The 13,008-nt window shown below is 41.8% G+C and overlaps 1 protein-coding gene across 1 annotated transcript in view; it reads left to right on the top strand.

The window, feature by feature from the left end:
- Positions 1-13,008, top strand: part of LGR5 (leucine rich repeat containing G protein-coupled receptor 5) — a 126,655-nt gene that overhangs the window by 78,914 nt on the left and 34,733 nt on the right. Inside the window, exon 4 of the mRNA XM_045872956.3 lies at positions 3,482-3,553. Coding sequence (XP_045728912.3) covers positions 3,482-3,553 — 72 coding nt within the window. The remainder of the gene's footprint in view (positions 1-3,481; positions 3,554-13,008) is intronic.

The raw sequence follows: 13,008 nt of genomic DNA, 5'->3' as shown, positions 1-13,008 counted from the left end.
CTATTCAATAAATACTTTATAGAGTAATATATTACCTACAAAGTTTAGACATCAATTAAGTCCATTATCTGTGTCTTACCATCATTTAAACTTATCACTCAATTAATGAGTGACTTAGAAGACATTCTGTGGAGTTAAAATTATATAATATATTAAAACTACTTGGAAAAATGTAAAATAACCTAGAAATGTAAAATGTTAATATTCAGGTAAATTATGCAAAATATGGAATTCAAGCTACAATTTTCCCAATTCCCTAACAGGTATGTGAAGCGTGAGATCTTTCTAAAACTTGACTTTGTTCATAAGGATCCAGTACATTTGACAATCTTGATTTATGAAATGTTAGTTGAATTCAAGTTTAACAATGAAATTATTTCAGCAAACTATTGGAATACAAGTGACATAATTCTATTCTTTATTAAACAGAGTCTCAGACATGATAAGAAAAGTATAAATTTTTGACCTTTAGGTATTTTTCATGTCTTATTTGTATACAAATTCACATTTGTATATATGAAAGTGTTATAAATACCTTCATATTTTAATCCTCAAATACCTCATCAATCAGATGATCTTATTCTATTCCCATTATACAGATAAGTGACCAAAGGTCAGAGAGATTAAATGGTTTGCTCCCTAAGACTCAAAACTTAGGCCTTATCTCCAAGGTCAATATAGCCTCAAGTTTAGGTGAAAATACTCTACCAGAAATCACTTAGTCTAGCATAGGGTGGTTCTCAGGTGTAGCACCTTGCCCTCCAGCACCAGTATCACCTGGAAGTTGGTTAGAAATGCACATTCTCTGGCTCTTACCCAGATGTACTGGACCAGAAACTTTGAGGGTGGGGCCCAGCACACTGGGTTTTAACAAGTCTTCCAGTGGAGTCTGATGAACCCCAAAGTCTGAGAACCACTGGCACAGATTTTTTTTTCTTCCCGTTTTATTTTCTGGTTAATTAAAATGTCATATCCAGTATGATCTCATTATATTGTTTTGACAAGGAGTCTGTCAATTCATACAGAAAGGGCCGACCTTTATGGAATGCTTACTGTACAGCAGGGATTGTTCTGTGTACGTTCACTCATCAGATCATCGCAGGAAGCCCTTGGGTGGGTATTATCATTGGTCACTGAGATGTGGAGAAACTGGATGATTTCCCCGAGGCCACTCTGCTAGTGGCAGGGAAGAGGTGGACAGATTCAAGAACCCATTGTCTTACCCATGCCTTAATCAGACCATACACCACACAACCTGAGACTGGACATTCAGCAAATATGCCTCAAGAGAATGCTGCAAAGTGCAGTGGAACGTACATCAAGTTCAGAGTTAGACATACTTGGGGTTGGATCCTAACTAGGCATCTTATGAAAAGAAACTTCCATTGTGGAGAGGAGAGAACCAGGCACATTTTTTCAGAGCTTCAAATATAAGTAGTAGCCTCCTCAGCAGAAATATTTCTGTAAAATGTCTGCTTTCCTAAAATAGTCTTCTGCCTCTGGCTTACAGAGACCATGAAATACAGAGGGAATGGCTGTGAAATTATGGTGTTATAAACATTTATGAATAAGATATCAAAATACAAGGAATCTAATGGGAATTTTTTTCCTTGCTATTTCCCTGCTAGCAATGATATATTTTTATTTCATTGTTACCGGGTGTTTCTGTTCTGTAGTCCTCACATTCTGAAACTGTTGAATCCAGGCGAACGAAAGCACAAAACTTCACAAAAAGAATTTAGTTTCTATTAAAATATGACCACACACACAAGAAGAGAGAAGATTTTTAATAGCTTCCTACTGTATCCATATTTCCATTTGTCTAATTTATGTAGTCATCACAGTGATCCTTTAAAAGCATAAATAAAACAAGTGTTGGTGAGGATGTGGAGAAAGGGGAATCCTCGTACGCTGTTGGTGGGAATGTCAATCGGAATAGCCTCTGGGGAAGACAGTATGGAGCTTCCTCAAAAAATTAAAAATAGAAATACCATATGTTCCAGTAATTCCACTATTGGGTATTTACCCAAGGAAAACAAAAACACTAATTTGAAAAGATATATGCACCCATGTCTTTATTGCAATGTTATTTACAATAGCCAAGATATGAAAGTAACCTGTGTCCATCAATAGATGAATGGATAAGGAAAAGTGTGTGTGTGTGTGAGAGAGAGAGAAAGAGAGAAAGAAAGAGAGAGAGAGAGAATATTATGCAGCCACAAAAAAGCTGAGATCATGCCATTTGAGACCACGTGGATGGACTTAGAGAGTATTATGCTAGATGAAATAAATCAGACTGAGAAAGACAAATACCACATGATTCCACTCATAAGTGGAATCTGAAAAAATGAATAAACAAACAAAAAGCAGAATCAGGCCTATAAATACAGAGGACAAACTGATGGTTGCTGGGAGGTGGGGGGTGGAGATGGTGAGCAAAATCAGTGAAAGGAAGTAGGAGGTACAGGCTTCCAGTTATGGGATGAATAAGTCACAGGAATAAAAAGCAGAGCATAAGGAATACAGTCAATGATATTGTAATAGCGATGTATGAAGACAGATGGTTGCTACACTTGTGATGAACATAGCATGATGTAGAAACTTATACATCGGTAAGTTGTACACCTGAAACTAATGTTACGTTGTATGTCAACTATAATCAAAATTTTAAAAAGGAAAAAAACATAAATTAGAGCATATCATTTCCCTACATAAACCCTTCAACAAGAGTTTCTCATCACACTTAAAGACTTATTGTGGCCTACAAGTCCTCCATGAGATGGCTCAGTTTCTCCCAGCCTCTTGCTCTCGCTCACTCCTCCTTTGCTGCTCCTTGAACGAGTCAAACAAGCTCCCACCTCTGGGCCTTTGCACTTACTCCTCCCTCTTCTCAGAAATTCTTCCCAGATGTTCACAGAATTTGCTCCATGACTCCATCCTAGTTTCCACTCAAGTATCACCTCCTAAGAAAGATCTTCCCTGACCACCTTTAAGATAAAAATCTCACCCCTTGGGGCACCTGGGTGGCTCAGTTGTTAAGCGTCTGCCTTCAGCTCAGGTCATGATCCCAGGGTCCAGGGATCGAGCCCCGCATGGGGCTCCCTGCTCAGCAGGAAGCCTGCTTCTCCCTCTCCCACTCCCTCTGCTTGTGTTCCCTCTCTCGTTGTCTCTCTCTCTGTCAAATAAATAAATAAAATCTTAAAAAGAAAAAAATCTCACCCCTTGTAGCCATCCATCCCAAATCCTTGTTTTGTTTTTTGTTCATAGTACCTATCACTTGTCTGATGTTATAGACACATCCATTAATTTCTAATTATCTTTTACTCCACACAGGAATGTAAGCTCCCTAAGGGCCAAGACTTGGTCTGATGCTCTGCTGTTTCCCTGACACCTAGAACAGTGCCTGGCACTGCTATGGCCAATTATTATTAATTATTGTGAACCTTCTTTAATGTTTTTCTTCGTTTGTTTTCATGTGCAGTATGCTGCAGAATAATCACCTAAGACAGGTACCGACGGAAGCTCTGCAGAATTTGCGAAGCCTTCAGTCCCTGTAAGTATCAATTGCCACTGTTCTCAGGATGAATATGGGAAGGAGCACTGAAATGTCCAAATGACCATTTTCATAAATTCCTTGGTTGGGGACCATACCTAAAGAAGTTGTGAATGAGACTTTTCATTAGAGCAACAATCCTTCAAATCCCCATTAAACAATACGTGTGGGAGGGACCAGTGCTGGAGTTTGGAGTTTCAGGTCAGATACTCAGTCACAGCACCTGCAGTGAAAAGCCTCTTGGATACACTGGCATCAAGGGACAGAATGTCCAGGATCTTGTCCTGCCTTCCCCTGTAATATTTTAGTTCCGGAGTTCAAATCAGAGAGAATGCTTTCTCCTTTTATCTGGAAAAAGGAGTGTCAAAAGCTAGACAGCTTAGCATCTTCAGTTTATTCTGTTTTCAGATGATCTGAGCTGCCTTGTAGTAAAATGTTTGCTGAGTCCAATACAGATTTAATTTTTCCAGTTCTGTATGTACCTCAGGGGTCCTCATATCCGCAAACTGAGATCTGATGGTCTGTCTTGAAACCTTGCTGCACAACTTCCCTATCGCCACGCACAGACGTACAAGCATACAAACGACTAGTCCCACAGAGAGACTCACACACACCTCAGCTACACACACAGACACACCCACAAACAGAACACGGTGGTGGTGTTACTGTTCCTTATTACAAACACACAGTTTTCTGTCAGGAGTCTCCACTCTTCATTGATGTGGAATCTCTGAGTAAATAAAAATCAGTTATTTCTCACAAAGAGAACTTTCTTACGAGCTGGATGTTTTAGAGCTTGGGGTGTAGGCAATTATTCACGGTGATTATTTGGCAAGACTAAGCCATGAGCAGTTGGTTAGTAAATCATCTCATCAGAATGTATCAGTGTTTACAATCTATTGCACGATTTCCAATATATGCGTGTGTAATGTCCGCTTTTATCTTACTTAACACCTGTCAAACAAAATACTGGTTTCTGGTCTAGAATGCTGAGGGAGACGAATGCATTAAAAAAAGGCAAATAAATATTGCAGACTCTAGCTGAAAAGTATTATAAAGAATCCATCAGTTAATAATGGGGGCGCCTGGATGACTCAGTCAGTTGAACATCCAACTCTTGATTTCAGCTCAGGTCATGATCTCAGGGTTGTGAGATCGAGCCTGATGTCGGGCTCCACCCTCAGATGGGAATCTCCTTGAGATTCTCTCTCTTCTTCTCCCTCTGCCCCTCCCCCTCTCCCTCTCCAAAAAAAAAAAAGAGAGAGAGAAAAAAGGAATCCGTCAGTTAATAATTACATATAGTTTTTGCTTAATGCCTTTTACTGAGGTGATACAAGAGAAGGAGGAATGTGAGATTGAAGATGATACTTTCCTCCTTTGATCTTTTTTTTTTTTTTAAATGAAAGCAAATCTGTGCTTGAGACCATTTTAAGCTTTTTAGTCCAGTCAAACAAAGTGACTTCCTAGGTTTTCACGGGCCTATAGATAAACAAGCCCACAAGGGCCCCTTTGTGGCCTGGGACAGGTCTGCTGCCTTTTTAGGGGCTCCCTAAAGCCATCAGAGTATCACTCCTCCTTTATTGCACCAGCATTTTCCTAAAGGGATGGAGCAGTCAGAGAGGCGAAAGGCTCTCAAGTGGGGCTGTCTGTGTAAGGGCGCGGGGTCCAGGGGCTGCTTGAAAAACGAGATAATGGCAGTGGCCAATGGGAACTTTAAACAGCTGTGAGGCAGAAGATACAAGGATAAGAGTTTGTAACCAAAAGCCACTATCAGCTGAAAGAAGATCACAAACAGAACACACACAGAAGTGAACTCTTTGAGAAAGAGAAAACCATGAATCTTTTGTTCACCCAAACTGGGTGGTGCCTCTCTGATAAAGGTGTTCAGATTTGGTTTCTTACCGTCTCGATATTTACTGTTCACCAGGTGTCTCTTGCATTATGGTTTCTGATTCACAAAAAACAATGGTGTCTGAAACCTTATAAGTATGTGTTCCCTGTGAAAAAGCCAAGGGTTAACTTTCTATTTTGATGGTTATCGCATCTAGATAGACCCTCGGCCCCCAGTGCTCGCTGACTTTTATCGGCAGGCTGTGTAATGTTTGTGCAGCCGTCCCTTTGCCCGGAGCGCAGACGGACCCATGGGAGGTGCTGAATGTTGGCAGTGAGCGCTATCATGCCACATCTCACATTCTTTGTGCTGCTTGGATACAAGAATTAAGATTTGGCAAAGAGTATCATAAACATAGACTGAGCCACCAACCACACAGACACTGTATTGTACCAGCTGAAGGAGCCCCCCGGCCGGGTTTGCAGGTCGGGGCCACAGCGAGCCCTTTTAAAGTTTTACTGTTGTCCCAGATTCAGGGTGTTTAATAGTCCCTCTCCCGTTTCCTTTAAGCAGACCCGAAAATGAAAGCATTAGTTTTGAGAGGAGTGGTCATTACACACATACATTCCCTATGCGCCTTCCATTCATTTCCCTTCGAGATGCTTCTGCATCAATACAAGTAACAAAGAGGATGACACCTGTCTGCTCCCTGCTGCCCGCACCCGCACCCAGGACGCCTCCACTCAGTCCCCCGGCTCTTCTTGCACCGCAGTCAAGCCCTTCGCCTGCCCCTCAGCCCTTCTGGTCACGGTTCCTCTTCTTTCTCTCTCCCGAAGTCACTCTATTTTTCTTCACTTGATTATTTGCCTTGTGTTACACGTTCGTGCTCTGAGAGGCACGGGGCACTCCACGGGAGCTGTGAGCACATCAGCCCTGTGCATGCCCGGCCCTGTCATCTCCAACGGGGGCTCCTCAACCCTGGCTGCAAAGGAGAATCATTCCGGAGAGGCTCAAAGCCTGAGGCTGCACTCTCCCGAGTGTTTTCTAACTGGGGCAATTATAACATGAAGTGCTTTTTAAAGGAGGATTGGGAAGACTGGTGTCCCACCACGTTCCTGCAGGTGTTCGGCAGATATTCTTCCTGAACCATTTTCAAACCTGAAATCATAACCTCATCCATACTTTGCATTCCAGGATGAACTCATGATGTCCTTAAAATATGAAATAAAAGTCAGGGGTTGCGTTGTTCGTGTTTAATTGAAATAGTTCGGGGCGCCTGGGTGTCTCAGTCAGTTAAGCGTCTGCCTTCGGCTCAGGTCATGATCCCAGGGTCCTGGGATCAAGCCCCGCATCGGGCTCCCTGCTCCGCGGGAAGCCTGCTTCTCCCTCTCCCACTCCCCCTACTTGTGTTCCCTCTCTCTGTCAAATAAATAAATAAAATCTTTAAAAAAAAAAGAAAGAAAGAAATAGCTCACATCTGCCTATTAATTCTACTGACAGTCTGGGGCCGATGAAGATAGGAGGCCACATGCTGTGTATTACCCCGCTATCCGAATGTGTTCACCCCAGCGCGGGCACCTCCGAGATCTGCGGAGCGGTGGGCCTCATCTCTGTCTTACTTACTCAAAACTTCATTTTAACAAAATCCTCAGGGGATTGATATGGCTGCTGCCTTTGAGAAATGAACATTTTTATTGTTCTATGACACTAACAAGTGGTCTACAAACCAAAAGTGGCTGGTAACTACTGAAATAGATCTTTGGTATACTTTGCTCCTCCATATGGACTTGGCTGCATTGAAAAGATAGTTTAAGAAACCTGATAGGCTAAAATTGGTAATATTGCTGTGAGCAAGAAATGAATTGGACTCATGTTTCAAGAGATGTAATTTTCATTTATTTTACATAAACAAACGTTATTTGGCTTTGTTCATAATGAGAACACATAGGTACATTTGTGTTCTTGTAACTCTCTCCTGATGCTTGCAAGTTGTTTGCATAAAGAACAAGAGGTCAAGCCCATGTGCCGGAGCCCAGTATAGCCCAGAGCCTGCCCCCATACAATATGGCCATTTGCTTCTGACATGGTAATGACTGCCCAGACACCAGTTGGCTTTTTTGTAATGTAATCCAATATAACTTAATTTCCTTTCTGTTTCTTTGGAAGGGAATAGGAAATGTAATCAGAATTCACAATGAGTTGTATTTCACCAAGAAACGTTTGGCATAATAGTCATTTGAGGACCAGGTTCAGATTACAGTGATTTCATAGAAACTCAAACCTTAACCCTCCCATGCCCTCACACCTTTGTGTTTGTAGTTAAGAAATTGGTCTCTGAAAAAAATCAACTGCTTCGTTTGTGGGCAGTCATTAATGACGTTCAGTCATTTCCCCGTCATCAGTGAAGATGATCAAAGACAATGACATCTTCGTGTTTATCCAGTATTATTTATTACATGTTAGTTTTCATCCCAAGTCTCGTTCTCACTAGAGAAACTAATTGGGTTGGTACATAGAAAATAAGAGAATTAGACATATCTTTAGTATTGTCTCTATTCTCCAATCGGCTGGTGTTCATCTTCAGAGGATAAGACATTGTTTTAAAACCGAAGAACATAAAACTCCTGCCTGGAACATGATCTGCCCGTGCATCTTGTGATCACACCTTCAGGGCTGCGGACTCCACCCCCGGAACCCTGTGAAATGTTAATAAATTCACCCACTCATTGTGATGGGGTTTTGCTGATAACAGTCCTAAAAAAGAGTAAGCGAGAGGACGAGACGAGGAGGAAGAGGCAGGGTGCTGAGCAGAAAGTCAGGCAAGCCTAGAACCAGCCAGTTTCCTCCCATTAATATCCAGGAGCCTATTGGGTTTCAGACCCTGGATAAAGAATGGGAAGGAAGTACACAAAAGACAAGGTGGTGTAACCAGACAAAAAGAATGCAGAGTGAGGTAACCAAGAGGATAAGTTTAAAAGATCAAAGGGGTTAAAAAACAAAACAAAACAATGGTTTTAGTATTAGTAACATTATTCCCTCCACTAAAATAGTCTCCAGAAAGAGAGATTACAAGCTTACACAATAAAAATCATGTTCAATAAATAAAAATTTGGTTTAGTTTGTTTTTTCACCAAGTGCCAACATATCAGATAGGTCTTGGGATGGGGGTGGACTCAGACATTCTAGAGGCCAAGAGTTTTGTCTGTTGCACTGTTGGGTGTTCACTTCACAGAACCACGTGCAAACCAGCACCCCATGAATTGTTATGAGGAGAAGTTTTCCTTGTCTCCCTCCCCCCATTTAAATAGGAGACGAAAACTATTTTTTTTTAAGATTTTATTTATTTATTTGACAGAGAGAGAGACAACGAGAGAGGGAACACATGCAGGGGAGCGGGAGAGGGAGAAGCAGGCTTCCCGTCGAGCAGGGAGCCCGATGCGGGGCTCGATCCCAGGACCCTGGGATCATGACCTGAGCCAAAGGCAGTTGCTTAACGACTGAGCCACCCAGGTGCCCCCATGAAAACTATTTTCAAAGGTAAAGGCCTTCCCACGCAATGTTTACAGCAAGTCGGAGCACAGTCTTCAGAATCATATACGAAAAAAATGTGAATACTTAATGCAAGACCCCATGCCTGAGGCTTTCTTACATCAGGTTACCCGCCAGTGCCCTGATCAAATCCCGTCTAGGACAGCAGATAGATAAATAAGAGAGAACATAGACGTTATCCATGAGAAGTCAAATACCACTTTTTGTAGTCTTGTGATGAGAAATGAAGGTTCCCTTTGGAAAGCAGGTTAAACTCTTCGGAGAAGCTAAAGGGATGACACCAATCGGAAGGTGCATTGTGAGGGGGACAAAATGTTTCCCCCTCTTTGGAGGAGGTGAAATCTGTAAGGAGTTGTAAAAAGGCACGTGAAGAAGCAGTAAAGCATGGGAACACTGCCAGGACAAAATGAGAAACACCCAGGGTGTTTAAACCCCCTTGGTTATAAAAGCAGCAGCCCCTGCTAGTTATGAAGTGCTTTAACCTGCAATGTTCCCCTCATCCTCGAAGCAGCCTCCTGAGGAAGGAGCGGAGATGATCCCTTCCTTTGTGAGGAGGAGGCAAAGAGCTCCAAGAGGTTCGATGACCTCCTCAAGGTCATATGGCTGGTAATGGAGTCAGGCTAGAGGTGAGTCTGGGATAAGAACTCTGGTCTCTTTAACTCCCAAATCTGCCCATTTTACTGCCACGCTATCTTGCCCCCCTCCAAAATCCACTGCCGAGAATGGGCACACAGCAGATGCACTAATCTGAGGGAAAAGGGCTTGACAGAATCACATCTTCCCTCTAGACCCACGTTGTGAAGGTTTACAAAAAGAAAGAAACTAGTAATGCTGCAGGACAGAAGTAAATAAGTTGAAGAAGGGAAGAGAACAATATTATTAAAGAGTGGGTCAGTCTGCCTTTTGTAGTGCTCCCTATGCATTCGGTTGTCTGTTCCCTCATTACCTGTGAGGTAGAATTTGTTTCCACTTTCTTGATAAGTAAGTAAATGGTATCTTGTCCCTATTGCAAAGGTGGAAGTTGATTAGAGAAAGACAAGAGGGAAGAACATTCCAGACAGAGGGAAGTATGCTGCACTAACTTGTCGTGGATGGCAGGGAGAGAGGCAGGGGCTAGTACATCAGGGAACAGAAACAAGGTCCATGTGGCTGAAGCAGGAAGAGAGAGTGAGGTGGGAGAAGTACAAGAAGAAGCAGGTGGGGTCAGACACCTTGAAAGCCACTCGGGACATGCCAAGGATTTGAGTCTTCATTGTGAAAGCAATGGGAATCCACTGGACGAGTTTAGGCAGGAAAGGGCATGATCTGATCTGTGTTACTGAAACAGTCTAGGAGAGAAAGGAGAACTTTTTCAGGATTGGGACAGTGGAGATAGCAAAAGGGAAATGGATTCGAGAAATCTTTAGATGAAATTACTGGTATTTGGTAATGAATTGGCGACGAAGAATGAAGGAGGAAGAGTGTCAAGGATGATTCCTACATTTCTGGTTTATATAACCATGTGCTTAATGAAGCCCATCACTGAGACAAGAAACACCCACAGAGGGCTACATCTGGGGGAAATAGGGTGGGAAATAATGAGTTTGGTCTTGAACGTGTGTGTTTGTGGAGAAATGACTAAGTAGAAATGTCACGTAAACAGCTTGAAATCCAGATCTGGATCTCAAAGAAAAGTGAAATTTAGGTCAGGTCCTCCTACCATACATTACCCTCCACCTAACACCTCATTGGAATGATTTGATTGTCTGACTACACTTTAGAAAACATGCTCCGTAAATGTTGGATCAACATGTTTAGAAAACATGCTCCATGTCTGCCTGGTTTGCTGTCAGCTCTCCAAGCACCAGGAGCAGGACCTGCAGAAAACACACTCAAGAAACATTTAATGAATTCATTGAACTAAAGCCTCAAACCGTAAGTGATGTTCTAAACATCTGCTAGGGATCAGCTCATCTCCCCCAGTTTGTTGCCCACGTTCACTGATCTCTTTGGCTCCAAACTCTCTATCTCTGTGCCTGGCTTTTTCTACCTGCCCTTCCTGAGCTAAGAGTTGGACCCCAATCGTTTCTTCAGGGATTTTGGAGTCGATCTGTCTGCAAGATTTAGCTTTCCACTGTCTCAGCTGAGGACTCTCTGCTCTAAGAATTCAAGGTTTCAGGGCGAACTGGTGGTTGCCAGAGGGCCGGGGGCGGGGGTGGGAGGTGGGGGGGTGGAGGAAGGGGTTGGTGGGGGCAGGGATGGGTAAAATAGGTGAAAGGGATTAAGAGGGACAAATTTCCAGTTATAAAATAAATAAGTCAGAGAGGTGAAAAGTACAGCATAGGGAATGTAATCAGTAATCTTGTAGTAATGTGGTGTGGTGACAGATGGTGACTACAACTTACCGTGGTGAGCATTGAGTAATGTGTAGAACTGTTGAATCACTATGTCATACACCTGAAACTAATATAATATGTCAACTATACTGCCATGATAATTTTTTTTTTTTTTTAAGGAGTAGGGTTCAGGGAAGAACCATAATGCTAAGTCTTGTAGGGTTGATGAGATTCAGACAGGCAGGAAGTAGGAGATGCTCATGAATACAAGACTCAGAAGTACTGTGGGAGGGAGCTAAAAAGGGACAACTTGCCTGGGACAGAGAAATAAGAGAAAAGTGTGGCTAGATAAGGTGGATGGTGAGCTTTGAATATCAGATGGGAAGTTTGAGTTTGAAGGGACGGTAGGAGAACCATGGATTCCTAACAGGGGAAGGACATAGAGCACAGTTTGAGGGAGATTAATCTGGTAGCAGTCTACAGGATTAATAGACGAGATAAGAGATCAAAGGCAAAAGGACCAGCTCAGAGACTGTTGCAGTCATGCAGGTGTTAAGAGATAAGAGACTTAACTAGACAGTGGAAGTGGAGAGTTTTGGAGATAAAAATAAATCCGGAGGACTTGGTGAATGATTGGCTGGAAGGCTATGGAAGATTTAAAAAATGACCCCCAGATTTCAAACCCTGATGGTACCTGGGAGACAAATGGTGCCCTTGGCCAAAAAAAAAAAAAAAAAAAAAGCCTTTGTTTTCTATGGAGAAAAATGAAACTGAAGAAGTCAATGCTTCTGTTACTCATCTCCTGTTACAAAATTCACAGCAACAATAACCTCTGAGAAACTGAGCGACCTCATATAAATTGATTTTAAAATATATTTCTTATTGAAGTTTGCTCTCTTCAATGATGCTGGAGAGACAGAGGTTTGGTTCAGGTAGCTGTTCGTCAAACCAACTGACTAGACTCTAAATTACTGTTCTTTGGTGAGCCTGTAGACTTCATCTCTCCCCACACTGCAGAGATGAGAAAAATTCTTTACCTTTTCAGAGGTAAGTTTAAAGCAATAATATTTCCTCCTGGTTTACATTAAGTTTACCAATGAATAAGATGGAGAACAGAAAGCTAGAAGCAGCAATCCTTATATAAACAATCACGCTGCTTATATGAATTCATACACTTCATGTCTTCCTAGGATATGGATGGGAAGTTTCATTAAAAGGTAGAATCCCATGCTGTGGTCACTCCATAAATATTAAATAACAATAGTAACAATAAAAATGACTCCTATGATTATGAAGAATTCATATAAATCAACAGGAATCCAACCTGTAAGAGTTTATGGAGATAAAATTCTATCCCAATAGTGTTATTATAACGATCTGACGAATTCAATTTCCAGAGATCCCCTGGTTCCAGTGCAGTAAAATTTCACCGTAACAAGTGCGTCAGATACCTTGTCAAACTGTATTACATACAAGCTTGGAAGTACGTGGTTTTCATTTCAGCACCAAAGCAAGATATTAATTGAACATGCTTTCATTTATCAAAAACGAAATGATTGTGCTCTTTTGACTATTCGTGAATGGTTCAAAATGGTCTTACAAGATGTACAAATGCATGTACAAGTGAGTTGGTCGTTTCTTTAAAACTTATAAAGAAAAAATGCTCATCCAAATATAAACTAGAAATGTCAGTGATGAAAATGCTATGCTTCATAATTCTGTTTATTGAAAGAATCCCCATAAACTATATTATACCTGCA

Source organism: Mirounga angustirostris, unplaced genomic scaffold (assembly GCF_029215605.1).
Source record: "Mirounga angustirostris isolate CCGP_5_RB_7025 unplaced genomic scaffold, mMirAng1.0.hap1 SCAF_5, whole genome shotgun sequence".
Taxonomy (NCBI): domain Eukaryota; kingdom Metazoa; phylum Chordata; class Mammalia; order Carnivora; family Phocidae; genus Mirounga; species Mirounga angustirostris.
The sequence above is the reverse complement of the archived record's forward strand: the minus strand, read 5'-3'. Positions and strand labels throughout refer to the sequence as shown.